A 20,001-nucleotide genomic window follows, 5' to 3' on the forward strand; every position below is an offset into this window, starting at 1 on the left:
TTTTTAAAAAAAGAAAACTTGAACCAATTTTAAGTTAATTAGGATATATTTTCTGTTACCTTCAACTGTCAGTATAAAATATGTATTTGTAAGAATGTAGTTCTCTTAGGCTTTATTAACCAAAAATGACTGCAACATTAAACTTGTAGTTATTATTTAAAGTGGGACTATTGCCATAATTTCCATTCAGAGTAACTTTATATCTGGACTGATATTTAGATTGAATGTTGAATATGAAGCCTATACAATGTTTAGTATCATTGGTATATTGAGCTATATTAGAAAATTATAGTCCCAATTGTGCATTAAGTTTGTGTGGTTGGTACATGGAGATGTATGTGATGTGCCCTCTAAGAACCTACAGAGGAGGGAATATTTTTTTCTGAGAGTTAAATTAGTAAAAGCCATTTTTTTGCTAGTAAGAATTACCTGAAGGGCTACTCTGGGCACACTGCCTATTGGGTAGCCTGCTCTGCAAGGAGCAGTAAAAATAAAAAAAAGAATTGTCTAAAGATTTGAGGAATGCTAAAATCACTAATCAGTGTGCTCTAAGAATAATATTAGGGAGACAGTTCTGATATGATCAGAATTTAATGAGTAGTTTCCACGGATAACCTGAAAAAAAAAAAAAAGGTGGGCACGGTGGCTCATCCCTGTAATCCCAACACTTTGAGATGCCGAGGCGAGAGGATTGCTTGAGCCCAGGAGTTCGAGAGCAGCCTGGGCAACATAGGTAGATCCCGTCTCTACAAAAAATAAAATAAAAAATTAGCTGGGTACGGTGGCACACACCTGTCATCCCAGGTACTTGGAAGGCTGAAGCGGGAGGATCACTTGAGCCTGGGAGGTCAAGGCTGCAGTGAGCCATGGTCATGCAACTGCACTCTAACCTAGGTGACAGAGCAAGACCCTGTCTTTAAAAAAAAAAAAAGAATTTAGTGAGTGGAAATCTTACTTATTTTACCGTATCCTCTTTTGGACGAAGTCTGTGAACAGGAGGATGGTGGTCAGCTCAGAAGATAGGAAAGGGAAACCTAAAGCATGCGGAGTTGGGTAGCTGGTGTGTTGGGAGATAAGTTTGTGATTTACTGTTTCCTGAGACAGACATATTCTTACTCTGCAGAGGGATTTGTGTAGTCTGATGTCATTAAATATTTGAGTGAGTCGTATAATTATTTTTCTGTGGTTTGTCCCTTGTTTACCCTAGCGCCACTTTTTTTTATTTGTTTTTTTTTCTTTTTCCGAGATGGAGTCTGGCTCTATTGCCCAGGCTGGAGTGCAGTGGCACAATCTTGGCTCACTGCAACCTCCGCCTCCTGGGTTCAAGCAATTCTCCTGCCTCAGCCTCCCAAGTAGCTGGGATTACAGGTGCGTGCCACCACGCTCAGCTAATTTTTGTATTTTTAGTAGAGGTGGGGTTTCACCATGTTGGCCAGGCTGGCCTCAAACTCCTGATCTCATAATCCACCCGTCTCAGCCTCCCAAAGTGCTGGGATTACAGGTGTGAGCCACTGTGCCCAGCCTTCTTTTTTTTTTTTTTTTTTTTGAGGCAGAGTCTCACGCTACCGCCCAGGCTGGAGTGCAGTGGTATGATCACCGCTCACTGTAGCCTCAACTTCTGGGGCTCCAGTGATCTTTCCACCTCAGCCTCCTGAGTAACTGGAACTACAGGCACACATGCTGGCTGATTTTTATATTTTTTGTAGAGACCATGTTTCACCATGTTGCCCAGGCTTGTCTCGCACTCCTGGGCTCATGTGATCCTCCCACCTCGACCTCTCAAAGTGCTGGAACTACAGGTGTGAGCCACCATGCCCAGGCCTCTAGCTGAGGGAGAAAATGTACTCATCTGCTGATGAGAGCATTCTAGTCTGCTAGACATTTGCATTTCTTGTTATAAACAAAAAAATCAACCCAAAAGTAAAGAAATGGAAACAACACTAACCTGTGGGCCTACATATATTTTTTGTTTTGTTTTGTTTAGAGACATGGTCTTCCTCTGTTGTTCAGAGGTGTGCAGTGGTGTGATCATAGCTCACTGTATGTAACTTCTAACTTCTGGGCTCAAGCGATCCTCCTGCCTCAGCCTCCCAAAGTGCTGGGACTACAGGCGTGAGTCACTACACCCAGTCCACATGTGTATGTTTATGTTTCTGCAAGCTTGGTTAGAATAAGTTGGTCCTGTGAGAAAGATATGCTTATAGTCTGTTTCATCTGATGAAGTTTCTTTGTGGCTACTCCCCTAGTGTGGTGGTATTTTGCATTGCTCTGAGCCTTAACATTTGAAAACTGTAACAGTTTAGGCCATTTAACTTGTGTGGCTTCACTGGTAAAATTAGAATGTTGAACAAATGATCTTATAGTCCTCCCAGGTCTAAATCTTTATGGATTCATAACCTGAGCATTATGTGCTCAGTTGTAGCAGACCTACAGGTAAGAGTTAGAAGGAAGCTTAGAGAGTATTGAAATATCACTGATATTACCCATATGACTAAAGTTGCACTTTTTTCTTTCTTTTTTTTTTGAGACAGAGTCTAATTCTGTTGCTCAGGCTGTAGTGCAGTGGCACAATCTTTGCTCACTGCAGCCTTGATCTCCTGGGCTCAAGCGATCCTCCCACCTCAGCCTCCAGAGTGCTGGGACTATAGACACACACCATCTTGCCCTGCTAATTTTTTAATTTTTTTTGTACAGATGTGGTTTTGCCATGGTTCCCAGGCTGGTCTCGAACTCCTGAACTCAAGCAGTCCCTCCACTTTGGCCTCCCAAAGTACTGGGATTACAGGCGTACGCCACTACACCTGCCCTAAAGTTGCACATCTTAACTAACCTTGTTTTGTTTGGCTCCGCTGTACTGACCAGGTTATCATTTAGGTATTGCTGCTAGACTAAAGCTTCTTAAAGCAAGGCCAATGTCTCCTGAGTACAGAATCATGTCTGTCACAGAGAAAAGGCATTAAGTACTTACTGAGTGAATGTATTAGAGCATACCTGGGACAATGTATTTGGGACATAGCTAAACATGGTTTGGTTATTAATGACTTTTTAAAATATTCTGTATTATGGAAAATTTTAAACATGTAGGAGTAGACAGGATTATATAATAAACCCTCATTTACCTATTACCCTGCTTCAGTAACCATAATCATTCTTGTTTCATCTTTATCTCTTCCCACTCTTCTCTTCTATTATTTTCATGTAAATCACAAACTTTATATCATTTAATCTGTAATTATTCCAATATGTATCTCAAAGATAAGGACTTTAAAAAATCATGGCCATACCATTGTCACATATTAAAGAACGACTTGGTTTTGATAAATACTAAGTTAACTTCACTTCAGAATATGTGTACTAAAGATTCCCAGTAAACCTGTTATGTGTAGTTTCCAGGCAGTTAAACTTAGAAATAAATCAATAGGATTAGCTTTATTGTTTTTCTGTTTCATATTTAGGCTATCAATATGACGGCTGAAGAAACAGTGAATGTAAAAGAGGTTGAAATCATTAAGCTAATTTTGGACTTCCTGAATTCAAAGAAGCTTCACATTAGTATGCTGGCCCTGGAGAAGGAAAGTGGAGTCATAAATGGCCTGTTTTCAGATGATATGCTTTTCCTGAGGTATGATTTCATTATACTGTGAAGTTTGTAGCTCCTTCGAAGAAATGTTAAGTATTAATAAGGTAATATATATAATACAGATAGAACCTTATAATCATGAAAAGGCTATGTAAGTATAATTTTAAAAAATATTTTATTTTATTTTATTTTTTGAGATGGAGTCTTGCTCTGTCACCCAGGCTGGAGTGCAGTGGCGAGATGTCGGCTCACTGCAAGCTCCGCCTCCCGGGTTCACGCCATTCTCCTGCCTCAGCCTCCTGCGTAGCTGGGACTACAGGCGCCCATCACCATGGCCAGCTAATTTTTGTATTTTTAGTAGAGATGGGGTTTCACCGTGTTAGCCAGGATGGTCTCGATCTCCTGACCTCGTGATCTGCCCACCTTGGCCTCCCAAAGTGCTGGGATTACAGGCGTGAGCCACCGCACCCGACCTAAAAAAATATTTTAAAAATAGAACATTTACAAAATAGGCTGGGCGTGGTGGCTCACGCCTGTAATCCCAGCACTTTGGGAGGCTGAGGCAGGCGGATCACTTGAGGTCAGGAGTTTTGAGACCAGCCTGGCCAACATGGTGAAATCCCGCCTCTACTAAAAATATAAAAATTAACAGGGCATGGTGGCACATGCCTGTAATCCCAGCTACTCGGGAGGCTGAGGCAGGAGAATCATTTGAACCAGGGAGACGGAGGTTGCAGTGAGCTGAGATCGCACCGTTGCACTCCAGCCTGTGCAGCAGAGTGAGACTCCGTCTCAAAAATACAAAAATAAAAAAAAGGAACATTTACAAAATAATGCTTTCTGTAGAATGTTTTCAGTAGTAAGACCCAGAGGTCTGTTAAAAAGAACAAGAGTCACCACTCCATTGTGGTTGTGGTATGATAATAAAAGATATTTGACTAAGAAAATTGGAGACTTTGAAAAGGTAAAGAAAATGTTTCTGAAATACCATTTTTTGGCCATAGAAATAAAATGTGTTCATTATAGAAAATATAGAAAGATAAATAAAAGAAAAATTACCCCACCACACAGACATAATATTGTTCTTATTCCTTGCTGTTTTCATTCTTAGAGTGTAAATTCTGTGCATCTTTTTTTTGCATCTATTAAAAATAACAATTCTGTTGTGTTTATGATTTAGAATCATGCCTTATCTATTAACATCACAAGGTTTCTCTGTGTGATTACAAACTTATATTTAAAAAATTTTCAGGCTGGGCATGGTGACTCACACCTGCAATCCTAGCCATTTGCGAGTCCAAGGCAGGCGGATCACCTGAGGTCAGGAGTTTGAGACCAGACTGGCCAACGTAGTGAAACCCTGTCTCTACTAAAAATACAAAAATTAGCTGGGTGTGGTGGTGCATGCCTCTAGTCCCAGCTACTCGAGAGGCTAAGGCAGGAAAATCACTTGAGCCCGAGAGGCAGAGGTTGCAGTGAGCCATGATGGTGCCACTGTACTCCAGCCTGGGCGACAGAGCAAGACTAAATAAATAAATAAATAATAAATTAAATAAATAATAAATTTAAAAAGGCCAGGCGTGGTGGCTCACGCCTGTAATCCCAGCACTTTGGGAGGCTGAGCCGGGTGGATCACTTAAGGTCAGGAGTTCGAGACCAGCCTGGCCAACGTGGTGAAATCCCGTCTCTATTAAAAATACTAAAATTAGCTGGGCATAGTGGTGCATGCCTGTAATTCCAGCTACAAATAAAAAATTTCAGTTTACTTAATTTCCTAATGGCTCCCCTGATTTTAAACAATTGTTCCCAATTTATCTTAAATAATTGCTCTACAGAACATTTTATACTTGCGCCTTTTTTTTTTTTTTTTTTTTTTTTTTGAGATAGAGGCTTGCTTTGTCACCCAGGCTGGGGTGCAGTGGCATGATCTCAGCTCACTACAACCTCCACCTCCTGGGTTCAAGTGATTCTCTCGCCTTAGCCTCCCAGGTAGCTGGGACTACAGGTGCACACCACCACGTCCGGCTAATTTTTGTATTTTTAGTAGAGGCAAGGTTTCACCATTTTGGCAAGGCTGGTCTCGAACTCCTGACCTCAGGTGATCTGCCTGCCTCGGCCTCCCAAAGTGCTGGGATTACAGACGTGAGCCACTGCACCTGGCTGAGACTTTTTCTATATATTGGATTATTTCCTTAGGACAAGATTCTTAGAGGTGGAATTGCAAGGCAAAGTGAAGTAACATGTTTGCCAAAATGGAAAGCTAAATATATTCTAGTCTGAATTGGATAGAAACGGAAAATCCCAAATTTGCAGGCAGAAATGTATTCTATTTTTATGAGATACCAAATATCCTTGACAAGAAGTACAGATTCTTGGACATGTGGCATTTTGTGACTTGGAAAGCCTCAAGAAATGAAGTGTTCCTCCCAGGAGGCAGAGGTTTCAGTGAGTTGAGATCGTACCATTGTATTCCAGCTTGGGCGACAAGAAGGAAACTCCATCTCAGAAAAAAAAAAAAAATGGAGTGTTCCTAGCTTATGAAAAGGAACCATTCAACAACAACAACAGCAGCAACAACAAAGCTTTATTATATTAGGGGACTCTATTTAAACTTGTTGCACTTCCCTATATTTTGTGTTATGAATATCATCCAGCCCCAGGGAGCTTAGTTAATAGTGTAGTATTTTTTTAAGCACTATCTTTGAAGCATTAATACTCCTAGAAGTTAACAGTGGCAGCTCTCAAGTACCCTCCTGCTTGATTTATGATGAAATTTTACTGGTCTGAGGTGAAATGCAAATAATAATAAAATAGTAGGTTTTTCATTAAACTAAATATGTTCGGCTGGGCACAGTGGCTCACGCCTGTAATCCCAGCACTTTGGGAGGCCAAGGTGGGTGGATCACGAGGTCAGGAGATCGAGACCATCCTGGCTAATGCGGTGAAACCCCCCGTCTCTACTAAAAATACAAAAAATTAGCCAGGCGTGGTGGCGGGTGCCTGTAGTCCTAGCTACTTGGGAGGCTGAGGCAGGAGAATGGTGTGAACCCAGGAGGCAGAGCTTGCAGTGAGCCGAGATCGTGAGCTTGCAGTGAGCTGAGATCGTGCCACTGCATTCCAGCCTGGGCGACAGAGCAAGACTCTGTCTCAAAAAAAAAAAAAAAAAAAAAAAACTAAATATGTTCATCTTAAAGGGCTTGCCTTTGAAATTGTGTCCTTTCTTACATTTTAAATATTGAAATGCACCTTTATAAAATGATTATGATATACAGTGATTGCCTTATTTTTATTTAAAAAATTTCTTTATGTTAATTTTTTTTTATAAAGGTAGGATCTTGCTATATTGCCCTTGGCTGATCTTGAACTCCTGGCCTTAAATGATTCTCCCACCTTGGCCTCCCAAAGTGCTAGGATTTACAGGCATGAGCCACTGTGCCCATCTTGCTTTTATTAATATTTCTTCTTTGTAGCGTATTGTTAATCCTATGTAGGTCTTCCTGCCCATCCTTCCCATTTAAAATTTCTCTGTTCTAAAACATTCAAAAATAGGGAAATTGCCGTTGTGAAAGAAAAGATGTAAGAATGCCTTGTAACTTTTGGATATTCCCATAGACCATTTAAAGTAGGATGAAACTTGTTCTTATTCCTTGCTGTTTTCATTCTCAGTGTAAACTGTATTCTCAAAGCTGTAGATTTCACATAGAATTCACAATGTAGAGCAGAGTTTCTCAGCCTTGGCACTGCTGGCATCTGGGCCAGATAATTCTTTGTTGTGGAGGGTTGTCCTTTGTTGTAGGATGTTAACGGCATCCCCAACTAGATCCCAGTAGATCCACCCACTAGATCCCAGTAGTATCCCCAGTTGTGACTACCAAAAATGTCTTTAGATGTTGCCAAATGTCCTGACAGAATGCAAAATCACCCCCAGTTGAGATGGATTTTCACCATGGTGCCTCAGCCTCCTAACATGTTGGGATTACAGGTGTGAGCCACCACTCCCAGCTTTTTTTTTTTTTTTTTTTTTTTTTGAGACGGAGTCTCACTCTGTCGCCCAGGCTGGACTGCAGTGGCGCGACTTCAGCTCACTGTAACGTGCCTTGTAGGTTCAAGCAATTCTCCCTGCCTCAGCTTCCCGAGTAAGCTGGGATTACAGGCACCTGCCACCACGCCTGGCTAATTTTTGTATTTTTAGTAGAGATGGGGTTTCGCCATGTTGGCCAGCCTGGTCTTGAACTCCTGACCTCAGGTGATCTGTCCGCCTCGGCCTCCAAAAATGCTGACAGCCACCATGCCTGGCCCACTCCCAGCTTTTAAAATTCTTTTTACTTTTTTTTTGAAACAGGGTCTTGCTATGTCACCTAGGCTGCCAGGCTGGAGTGGAGTGGCATGATCATGGTCACTGCAGCCATGACCTTCTTGACTCAAGCGATTATCCCACCTCAGCCTTCTGAATAGCTGGGACTACAGGCATGTACCACCATGCCCAGCTAATTTTTAAATTTTTTGTAGAGATGGGGTTTTGCATGTTGCCCAGGCTAGTCTTGAACTGCTGGGCTCAAATGATCACCTGTTCTTTCTTTTTTGTGTGTGTTTTTTTGAGACAGGGTCTCACTCTGTTGCCCAGGCTGGAGTGCAGTGGCACAATCTCAGCTCACTGCAGCCTTGACATCTGGGCTCAAGTGATCCTCCCACCTCAGCCTCCCGAGTAGCTGGGACCACAGGCATGCACAACCATGCCTGGCTAATTTTTGTATTTTTTGTAGAGCCAGGGTTTTGCCATGTTTCCCAGGCTGGTTTCGAACTCCTGAGCTCGAGTGAATTGCTTACCTTAGCTTCCTAAAGTGCTGGGACCACAGACATGAGCCACTGCGCCCAGCCTCTTGTTCTTAAAATAATATATAATAGCTTTAAAACTGTAAGATGAATATGGAAATATAGGAACTTTAAAGCTTAGTCCACTTTTTTTTTTTTTTTGAGACAGAGTCTCTCTTTTGTTGCCCAGGCTAGAGTGCAGTGGCGTGATCTTGGCTCACTGCAACCTCTGCCGCCCAGGTTCAAGCTTCTCCTGCCTTAGCCTCCTGAGTAGCTGAGATTACAGGCGCCCGCCACCACGGCCAGCTAATTTTTGTACTTTTAGTAGAGACGGGGTTTCGCCATGTTGGCCAGGGTGGTCTCAAACTCCTGACCTCAGGTGATCTGCCCACCTTGGCCTCCCAAAGTGCTGGGATTACAGGTGTGAGCCACCACACCTGGCATGTCCAATGTTTTTACATAGGTCAAAACCCACATATATATAGTTAGTATGAGTGGTTGCAGATTCACAAATTCTTCTCATACAGTGTATGTTGTTACAAATAAGTTATGAAAAATTTAGGCCAGGTGAGGTGACTCACGCTTGTAATCCCAGCACTTTGAGAGGCCGAGGTGGGTGGATCACCTGAGGTCAGGAGCTTGAGACCAGCCTGGCCAACATGGTGAAACCCTGTATCTACTAAAAATAGAAAAGAATTAGTGGGGCTTAGTGGTGCGAGCCTATAGTCCCAGCTTCTCGGGTGTCTGAGGCAGGAGAATCGCTTGAACAGAGGAGTCAGAGGGTGCAGTGAGCCGAGATTGTGCCATTGCACTCCAGCCTGGGCAACAGAGTGACCCTCTGTCTCAAAAAAAAAAAAAAAATTATGAAAAATTTATTTGAGGAATCAAATAAAATGTTAATCTCATTGTGTGCTTTATGAAGTTTGAATGCTGTTTTGTCATCTGTTCTGCTTTTAATTAGTATAACCTGAATTTGGTGACATGCTGGTTTTTTTAAATTTTTTATTTAGGCAGCTAATACTTGATGGTCAATGGGATGAAGTTCTTCAGTTCATTCAGCCTCTAGAATGTATGGAAAAATTTGACAAAAAAAGGTAAGATTTTATCTAAAGTTTTTAGTGTCTCATCATTGGTAGAAGCTTAGCAAAACAATGAACAAAAATTTTCATTTTCATTTTTCTTTCTCCACTGGCCTTGAACAGAGAGTAAACAAATTGATCTCTCTCTGTCACCCAAGCTGGAGTGTGGTGGCATGATCACAGCTCACTGCAGCCTTGGTCTCCTGGGCTCAAGCAATCCTCCCACTTCAGCCTCTCAAGTAGCTGGGACTACAGGCGTGTACCATCAGCCTAGCTAATTTTGTATTTTTTTTAGAGTTAGGGTTTCACCATGTTTCCCAGGCTTCCCCTGTGTTCATTTGGATTATTTTAAGTTGATTTAATGTTCACTGACCCTTTCTTTTGCTATTAGCAATCTGTTGATAAATGGTGAATTTTTAAAAACAGGTTCTTGTTCTACCACCAGGCTGATGTGCAGTGGCATGTATGTGGCACTGCAGCTTCAAATTCAACAGTGAATTTTTCATTTTGAATATTGTGCTTTTCATTTTCAAATTCGTATAATTTTTTTGTAAGATTTTTCCATCTGTTCATTCATTATGATTATATTTTTCTTTAGGTCCTTCAACATACTGAGAGTAGCTGCTTGTTTGCTAGTGTAGTCCTTGTTTGGTAATTTGGACTTGTGCTTGCTTATATCAGGCTCAGTTTCTAATGATTGCCTTTTCTCCTAACTGGGAGTCACTTTTTGTTTTTTTTTTTTAACTATATCTAATTATTTTGTAAATGTAATCTGCACCTTTCAGCTTCACTCTTGAGGCTCTGAATTCTGTTCTCTTCCTACATAAAAAGTTTGATTTTTATACAGGCAGTTATTTAACTTAGGTAGCCTCAAAATGCAAACTCTTTCTCCCCTCTTGTGGATACCAGAGATTTGTCCCGAAATCTCTGCTCAGTTCTTTGGCCTTTCATCTGTTTTCTCCAGGCTCCTTGGAGTCTCCCTTGCATCTTCACAGTTTAGGGGATAGCCAGGGATATGGGTACCTAAGTTTATACAGTAGATTTTGGTATGTTTCCTACTGTGACGTCGTCCTTTTTTTGGATCTTCTTCTCATTTTTTAGCTGCTCTGGCAGTACCAAACTTTTTTTTTGAGACAGGGTTTCATTCTGTTGCCCAGGCTGGAGTGCAGTGGTGTGAACACAGCTCACTGTAGCCTTACCTCCTGGGCTCAAGTGATTTGCCTGCTTCAGACTCCTGTGTGGCTGGGACTGCAGGCATGTGCCACCCCGCTAGGCTAATTTTTAAATTTTTTGTAGAGACCAGGTCTCACTTTGTTGCCCAGGCTGGTCTCGAACTTCTGGGCTCAAATAATCCTCTTGCCTTGGCCTCTCAAAGTGCTAGGATTACAAGTATGAGCCACTTTGTTCAGTCAGTACCAGACTTTTCAAGCCACAGCCTTCTGTTTGAGTTCTAGCTCACACTGTGTGAACTGGGGAGTGCCCTCAGCTGGAAAGCCTTATGCTGTTGAATATAACCCCTTAAATTTCTGGGTTTCTTTTTTTTTTTTTGAGATGGAGTCTCACTCTGTCACCCAGGCTGGAATGCAGTGGTGCGATCTTGGCTCACTGCAACCTCTGCTTCCCAGGTTCAAGCGATTCTCCTGCCTCAGCCTCCCGAGCAGCTGGGACTACAGGCATGCACCACTGTGCCTAGCTAATTTTTGTATTGTTAGAAATGGGGTTTCACCATGTTGGCCAGGCTGGTCTCGAGCTCCTGACCTCGTGATCCACCCACCTTGGCCTCCCAAAGTGCTGGGATTACAGGCTTGAGCCAACGCACCTGGCAAATTTCTCTTTTTTTAAGGATTGACTTCCCTCTAGTTGTGCCAGCTTTTCAAATGCATTCAAAATAGTCATTTTTTGAGGCCAGGCTTGGTGGCTCACGCCTGTAATCCCAGCACTTTGGGAGGCCGAGGCAGGCGGATCACCTGAGGTCAGGAGTTGGAGACCAGCCTGGCCAACATGGCGAAATCCTGTCTCTACTGAAAATACAAAAAAAAATTGGCTGGATGTGGTGGCACATGCCTGTAATCCCAGCTACTTGGGAGGCTGAGGTAGGAGAATCACTTGAAACTGGGAGGCAGGGGTTGCAGTGAGCCGAGATCGTGCCACTGCACTCCAGCCTGGGTGACAGAGCAGGACTCTGTCTCAATCAGTCAATCAATAAACAAATAAATAAAATCACCTTTTTTTGGTATTTTATGTAAGATTTATTGTTGTTATATGCAGAAAGGTTAGCGAGATATAAGTTACTCTATCACTATCAGAAGTTGAACCTGTTGTTATTTTTTGATTTGCTATTCAGACCATGCTGCTTGATATTTCTTTGCGTTTGTACATTCTTCACTTACCTGGAATATTAATCCCTTCACCATCTCCTGCCTTTACCTGGTACACTTCTGATTATCTTCTGAGAGTCAGTTGTTAGGTCTTTTTTTGGTTAACTTTCCACCTCTTTTGTACAATTGGTTTCATACTTTTTTGAGGCCTTGCTGAACTCTGTGAATATTTCATATAATTTATTAGGTGACCCTCTTTTTGAAGGCAGGGATTTTGTTTTATTGGACACAATTTGCTACTACAACAGTGGCTGAAAGAATGACTGAAGGTTCATTATTTTTTTCTTTCCAGACTTGGAAACACTTTTTCTATAAATTGCTTCAGGCAATAAAGCTTTTGATTCTTAGACAAGTTAGGTAGACTCTTTGCTATCCCTTCCCCTCTGAAAAATTCTTGTTAAAAAGCTTTAAGTTGGGACCAGATGCAGTGGCTCATACTTGTAATCCAAGCACTTTGGGAGGCTGAGGCAGGAGAATTGCTTGAAGCCAGGAATTTGAGATCAGTCTGAGCAACAAAGTGAGACCCGGTCTCTACAAAACAATTTTAAAAATTGGCCGGGTGCTGTGGCACACAGTTGTAGTCCTAGCTGCTTGGGAGGCTGAGGCAGGAGGATTGCTTGGGCCAAAGTTTGAGGCTGTAGTGAGCTGTGATCATGCCACTGTACTCCAGCTTGGGTGACAGAGCAGAAGACTCTGTCTCTAAAAAAAAAAAAGAAAAGGAAAAAAGCTTTAAGTCTCTAGTTATTTTGTAGTGTTTTAGAAATGTTCATTTTCTCCTACCCTTTCAGCCCCATTTTTTATTAGACTTTTCTCATATTTAAAAAGAAAATATTTGATTTAATCTTTCTACAATGTATATGTATTTAAAAATGTAACATACCCCATAAATATATACTATTATTTGTTAAAATTTTTTTAATAAAAAACAGGATGTAAGGTAAACAAAACATTTTGGATATAAGACTTGATTTAATATTAGGTAACATTTGATATCTTCCATAAAAATTGGATTGTTGTTTACAATTAATATTGGAAGTATAAATTCATTCTCTGAGTGTTAAATTGTGATTACTTGTGACTGAACTTCAGTTATGGCTTCAATGTGATAAGAAGCCTAGTAAATTATTTGAATAATTTTCCTAAAGCAAAAGTACTTATATAGTAACTTCTAAGTATATTTGACATCAGACATTGGAAAAATTAATGCTTCATTTTTTCCCACAGGTTTCGTTATATTATCCTGAAGCAGAAGTTTTTAGAAGCTTTATGTGTTAACAATGCGATGTCAGCAGAAGATGAGCCCCAGCATGTAAGATTTTTATTCCTGAAGGTTTGCGCCCTAGTCTTGTTTTCAGTCATAAGTATTTTAGTCACTAAAACGAAGGATTAGCATCACAAGTTTTCAGAGTTTTTATGAGCTGGGATGGGGCCAAGATCTGGTGTTTTCCAGGTGTAGTATTTTCATTCTGTAGCACTTCTAAACTTGTTCCATGGTTTAAGCCGAGATATATAAATAGCTGGCTAGTTGAAGAGTGTGTGCATCTCTCTTGTTTAAGGTAAGTCAGCAATAGATAAAGTTTGACTTGATGACTCTTCATCATTTCTTCTTTTTTTTAAATCCCGGAAGTGGGTTGGTTATATTTATGTCCTTTTTCTCTGTCTTTTCTGTATTGTCTTTGATCCAGAGATAGTTTTTTTTTTTTTTTTTTGCTGAAATGTTTGTCTTCATGACTATTTAAATTTAATGAAATTAAATTCATTTTGATTAGTAAAGTGACTTTTAAAGATTCAGTGTAATACTAAAACCGAGAAAACTTGTATTAAGTTCTGGTAATTGTTAACTGAAGTAAAGTGTCTTAGTCCATTTGACCTGCTATAACAAAATATCATAAACTAGGGGTCTAGTAAACAATGGAAGTTTATTTCTTACAGTTCTGGTAGCTGGAAAGTCCAAGATCAAGGTACCAGCAGATTCATTGCCTGGTGAGGGCCTGTGCTCTGGTTCATGGATGGTGCCTTCTAGCTGTGTTTTCAGCTGGTTAAAGAGGCTAGCTAGCTCTCTGGGGTCTCTTATATGGGCACTAATCTAATTCTTGAGGGCTGAGCATTTATGACCTAGTCACCTCCCAAAGGCCCTACTTTTCCAATACCATTACCTTGTGGGGTTAGGATTTCAACATAGGAATTTTAGGGAGGCACAAACATTCAGACTGAGGCAAAAACCAAAGGATTTTACAGTGGGGACTTTCAGATACAGATATATTTGCCAGATAATGATGTTCAAAAGTGAAAAGAACACTGGAACATGAGTTAGGAGACCTATTTTTTATTCCGTCTTTGCCACTAATCAACTGAATTACCTTGGTAAATGTGTACCCTGACTTTTCCCATATGTAAGATATGGTGGCTAGACTAGGTGAGTGCTGAAGTTCCTTACATCATTAAAAGCTTATGATTCAAAGACAATATTCACTATACAAATTATTATAATTTGTCTCTCAGCTAAGCTTCCATTTTGGTCTGTCTGGATTGTTTTGTAGTAAGTCAACTTTAGGCATTCCCTTTCTGTTTTTTTGTTGTTTTTTTTTTTGAGATGGAGTCTCACACTGTCACCCAGGCTGGAGTGCAGTGGTGCGATCTCAGCTCACTGTAACCTCTGCCTCCCGGGTTCAAGCAATTCTCCTGCCTCAGCCTCTCAAGTAGCTGGGATTACAGGCGCCCGCCACTGTGCCTGGCTAATTTTTTGTATTTTTATTAGAGACGGGGTTTCACTGTGTTGGCCAGGCTGGTCTCGAACTCCTGACCTCATGATCTGCCCACCTTGGCCTACCAAAGTGCTGGGATTACAGGTGTGAGCCACCGTGCTCGGCTCCCTTTTCTTGACTTTCTATCCCCACACAATTTTGCTCTAAGGTAAGTTTGGACTAACAGAGTGGCTCTTTTGCCTTTTGGGTAAGCTGGAATAATAGCAAGGTTTATAAACAATTGAACATTGGCATGCTTCAATTTTCATTTCTAGAAAAAAAATTCTTACCGTTAAAAAATTATATATTTGAGAGCTGGGCACAGTGTGGCACACCTGTGGTTCCAGCTACTTTAGAGGCTGGGGATCACTTGAGCCCAAGAGTTCAAGGCTGTAGTGCACTATATTTGTGTGTATGAATAACCCCTGCACTCCAGCGTGGGCAGCAGAGTGAGATCCTGTCTTATGCCTGAATTATAATAGAACAGTGTTTTTATAGATAAAAGTTTAATGTACTAATTAACCAAGTTTATTATTTTTATTTTAGTTGTGAAAACATTATGTTCCTATCTTGAAAGCTGTTGCATATCCTACAAATTATATGAGTATTCTGTGGCAATATAATTTATTCTTTGTACTCTTGTCGTTTTCGTATTTCATAGCATGTTTTTTATAGTGATTATTTGATCATTTATATTTTTCTTACAGCTGGAATTTACCATGCAAGAAGCTGTGCAATGTTTACATGCTCTAGAAGAATACTGTCCTTCTAAAGATGACTATAGTAAGCTCTGTTTGCTTTTGACTTTGCCTCGTCTGACCAATCATGCCGAGTTTAAGGACTGGAATCCCAGCACCGCACGAGTTCACTGTTTTGAAGAGGCTTGTGTCATGGTTGCAGAATTCATCCCTGCTGATAGGAAGCTAAGTGAAGCTGGTTTTAAGGCTAGTAACAATCGTTTATTTCAGCTTGTAATGAAAGGCCTGCTTTATGAATGCTGTGTAGAATTTTGTCAGAGTAAAGCAACTGGAGAAGAAATTACAGAAAGCGAAGTGCTTCTTGGCATCGACCTCTTATGTGGTAATGGTTGTGATGATTTGGATCTGAGTTTACTGTCATGGCTTCAGAATCTTCCATCTTCTGTCTTCTCTTGTGCTTTTGAACAGAAAATGCTTAATATTCATGTTGACAAACTTCTGAAACCTACAAAAGCTGCATATGCTGATCTTTTGACTCCTCTTATCAGCAAACTCTCTCCCTATCCATCATCCCCAATGAGAAGACCTCAATCAGCTGATGCCTATATGACCCGCTCTCTGAATCCTGCTTTAGATGGCCTCACCTGTGGACTAACCAGTCATGATAAGAGAATTTCAGACCTTGGAAACAAAACTTCTCCAATGTCACACTCCTTTGCTAACTTCCATTATCCAGGGGTACAAAACCTCAGTAGAAGTCTCATGCTTGAGAATACAGAATGTCACAGTATTTACGAAGAATCCCCTGAGCGGTAAGCATTTGGTTATAAAAATTAGGAAATCTTAGGCCGGGTGCAGTGGCTTATGCCTGTAATCGCAGCACTTTGGGAGGCCGAGGTGGGTGGATCACAAGGTCAGGAGATTGAGACCATCCTGGCTAACACGGTGAAACCCTGTCTCTACTAAAAATACAAAAAATTAGCTGGGCGTGGTGGCAGGTGCCTGTAGTCCCAGCTATTCAGAAGGCTGAGGCAGGAGAATGGCGTGAACCCGGGAGGGGGAGCTTGCAGTGAGCTGAGATCACGCCATTGCACTCTGGCCTGGGCCACAGAGTGAGACTCCGACTCAAAAAAAAAAAAAAAAAAAAAAAAAATTAGGAAATCTTCAGAAGTTTGAGATAATCTAATTATAGTGTGTATATGTTTTCTTTTCTTTGAGACAGGTCTGGCTCTGTCACCCAGGCTGGAGTGCAGTGGCACAATCTCCCAGGTTAAAATCAGCCCCCTGAGTAGCTGGGACTACCGGCACACACCACCATACTCAGCTAATTTTTGTATATTTGATAGAGAAGGGGTTTCACAGTGTTGCCCAGGTCTCAGACTCCTGGACTCAAGTGAAGCAATCATCCTGCCTTGGCCTCCCAAAGTTCTGGGATTACAGGTGTGAACCACCATGCCCAGGAGTGTGTATGTTTTCTTAATGTTCAGGTCCTTTTAGTTGAAAGTTAGTCGTTAATACTTTAGTAAAGGTTTAAAATTTTTGATAATTATATGAGAAAAATCTTTATATCTTATTCTTTTGCTGGTTATAGATATAATACATGTGCTGTGAAGAAAATTTGGAAACTATAGAAGAGTAATAGTATGAGAATTAAAATCCCATACAATCTCATACTTAGATGGACCAGTCTTTTTTTCTATGAGTATTTTTTTTTTTTTTTTTTTTTTGAGATGGAGTTTTGCTTTTGTCACTCAGGCTGGAGTGCAGTGGCACGGTCTCGGCTCACTGCAACCTCCGTCTCCCGGGTTCAAGCAATTCTCCTGCCTCAGCCTCCTGAGTAGCTGGGATTGCAAACACCCGCTACCACGCCCAACTAATTTTTGTATTTTTAGTAGAGATGAGGTTTTACCATGTTGGCCAGGCTGGTCATGAACTCCTGATCTCAGCTGATCCACCCGCCTCGGCCTCCCAAAGTGCTAGGATTACAGGCGTGAGCCATTGCGCCTGGCTATATGAATACATTTTTAAAAACTGGGAATATATTACATAGATTTTCATGTAATCTGCTTTTTCCACTTGAAAGACCATGACTATTTTCCATATTCTTAAACATTTCTTGATATCAATGATTAATCATAAATATATGCAGTATTTCATTGTATGACTATATCACAAATTTAACTCCTTATTGTAGGATACCAGGTTGTTTCTACTTTTTTTCTCCTGTACATAGTAGTGTAGTGAACAACTAGAACTTAAAACTCTAATTATTTCCACTTACTTTACTTTAGTGATTCTTATACATATGAAGGAAATAAGTGTTAAAGCCACCATTCAGTTTTTCCTTCAAACCTGGCATGGAATAATAAACTCCTGATCAACAGTTATTTATTTCAGGGTTAGGAAACTTTCTGCCTCATTTTTCCAGGAAACCCATGAGGATGTATAGATGGTTTTCTGTAACTTAGAGTTGGCGCAATGAAATATTAGTGTTGACTTCAATAAATTTATTTCATGAAAGAGATAAAAATGAAACCTTTTCACATTACATAGGATAGTTGGAGCCATTCTTTGCAGAGGAAGGAGCAGTGGGCTCAGAATTTCTGTTTCTTTTATTTTTATTTTATTTTTATTTTTTTTTTGAGATGGAGTCCCATTCTGTCACCAGGCTGGAGTGCAGTGGCACAATCCCGGCTCACTGCAACCTCTGTCTCCCGGGTTCAAGCGATTCTCCTGCCTCAGCCTCCGGAGTAGCTGGGATTACAGGCATGCGCCACCACGCCCGGCCCAGAATTTCTGTTTCTAATTAGAGCAGGTGAACTGAGTGGGTGGCTCAGGCCTGTAATCCCAGCACTTTGGGAGGCCGAGGTGGGTGGATCACTTGAGGTCAGGAATTCAAGACTAACCTGTCCAACATGGTGAAACCCTGTCTCTACTAAAAATACAAAAATTAGTTGGGTGTGGTGGCACGGGCCTGTAGTCCCAGCTACTCAGGAGGCTGACGCAGGAGAATCGCTTGAACCTGGGAAGTGGAGGTTGCAGTGAGCCTAGATCGCACCACTGCACTCCAGCCTGGGCAACAGAGTGAGATTCCGTCTCAAAAAATAATAATAGTTAGAGCAAGTGGAGATCCTTAGTTAAAGCATAAGAAATACAGGATGAGGCCCGGCGCGATGGCTCAAGCCTGTAATCCCAGCACTTTGGGAAGCCGAGGTGGGTGGATCACCTGAGGTCAGAAGTTTGAGACCAGCCTGGCCAACATGGTGAAACCCCATCTCTACTAAAAATACAAAAAAATTAGCTGGTGCATGCCTATAATCCCAGCTACTTGGGAGGCCGAGGCAGGAGAATCACTTGAGCCTGGGAGGCAGAGGTTGTAGTGAGCAGAGATTACACCAGTGCACTCCAGCCTAGGCGACAGAGTAAGACTCCATCTCACTCCAAAAAAAAAGAAGTATAGGATAAATGTATAGGGAAGCCTTTTCTGTTAAGTTGCTCTGAGATTATAGAGGAGAGGGTTGTGATATTTTCTTTCATGTGCTTTAGAGAGGAGAATCTAACTTCAATCAGTTAAGTGAGGGACTTCCTAAAGGGTAGGTTAACTTTTTTTTTTCTTTTTTTTGAGATGGAGTCTCGCTCTGTTGCGCAGGCTAGAGTGCAGTGGCGCGATCTCGGCTCACTGCAACCTCTGCCTCCTGGGTTCAAGCGATTCTCCTGCCTCAGCCTCTCAAGTAGCTGGGATTACAGGCGCCCGCCACTGTGCCTGGCTAATTTTTGTATTTTTAGTAGAGCTGGGGTTTCACCATCTTGGCCAGGCTGGTCTCGAACTCCTGACCTCATGATCTGCCCACCTCGGCCTCCCAAAGTGCTGGGATTACAGGCATAAGCCACTGCACCCAGCCTGAACATAGTCTTTAAAGTCAGACATAGGTCTGAACAATAGCTTTGCCATTTATTGGCTGTGTGACCTTGGGAAAGTTATTTAATCTCTCTGAGCCTCAGTTATCTTCTCTATATAATAAAGCGTTGACTTGCAAAATGAGATAAAGCTTCTAGTAGAGTGGCAAGCATGTGATTGGTACTCAGTGAATATAAATTTCTTCCTTTCAGAGCTCATGGCTTTGGTAAGGACAGTGTGTCAAAAAGGACTACTAATGAAATGCTGTGAGAGAGTTACTGTCCTGTGGATAAAGTATAAAAATTTAATTTGGAACAAATGTACCTATTTTTAAATATATTTTAGATGTAATTTTAAAAATATTGGGACTGGTATGGTGATTCACACCTGTAATCCCAGCACTTTGGGAGGCTGAGGTGGGAGGATTGCTTGAGGCTAGGAGTTTGCGACCAGCTTGGGCAATAGAGTGAGACCCTGTCTCTATTTATTGTTTTTTTAAATGTATATATATAGAAGCTCAACTAGACCAATTATGCTAAGTATGCAACGTGAAGAGTACTACTTGAAATACTTGAAGTCAGTATCTTTTTTTTTTTTTTTTGAGTATACATTTAAAATGTATTTCAGGCTGGGCATGGTGGATCACTGGAACCCAGGAGTTCAGGACCATCCTGGACATCATGTTGAAAACTTGTCTCTACAGAAAAATACAAAAATATTAGCCAAGCATGGTGGCGTGTGCCTGTAGTCACAGCTACTTGGGAGGCTGAGGTGGGAGGATCAATTGAGCCCAGGAGGTTGAGGCTGCAGTG

The 20,001-nt window shown here is 41.3% G+C and overlaps 1 protein-coding gene across 6 annotated transcripts in view; it reads left to right on the forward strand.

The window, feature by feature from the left end:
- The window catches only part of WDR47 (WD repeat domain 47), a 72,537-nt gene that overhangs the window by 15,503 nt on the left and 37,033 nt on the right, over positions 1-20,001 (forward strand). For 2 of the 6 annotated variants that reach the window (XM_034932661.3, XM_055115145.2), the window contains exons 2-5: positions 3,456-3,622; positions 9,403-9,486; positions 13,074-13,179; positions 15,301-16,103. In XM_034932661.3, coding sequence (XP_034788552.1) covers positions 3,465-3,622; positions 9,403-9,486; positions 13,074-13,179; positions 15,301-16,103 — 1,151 coding nt within the window. In that variant the 5' untranslated portion in view covers positions 3,456-3,464. Of the gene's footprint in view, positions 1-3,455; positions 3,623-9,402; positions 9,487-13,071; positions 13,180-15,300; positions 16,104-20,001 lie in introns of those variants that run through there. The other 4 variants (XM_003808335.6, XM_008960431.5, XM_055115157.2 and 1 more) reach the window with 3 other exon arrangements.

The sequence above is a fragment of the Pan paniscus genome, chromosome 1 (genome assembly GCF_029289425.2).
Source record: "Pan paniscus chromosome 1, NHGRI_mPanPan1-v2.0_pri, whole genome shotgun sequence".
NCBI classification, from domain to species: Eukaryota; Metazoa; Chordata; class Mammalia; order Primates; family Hominidae; genus Pan; species Pan paniscus.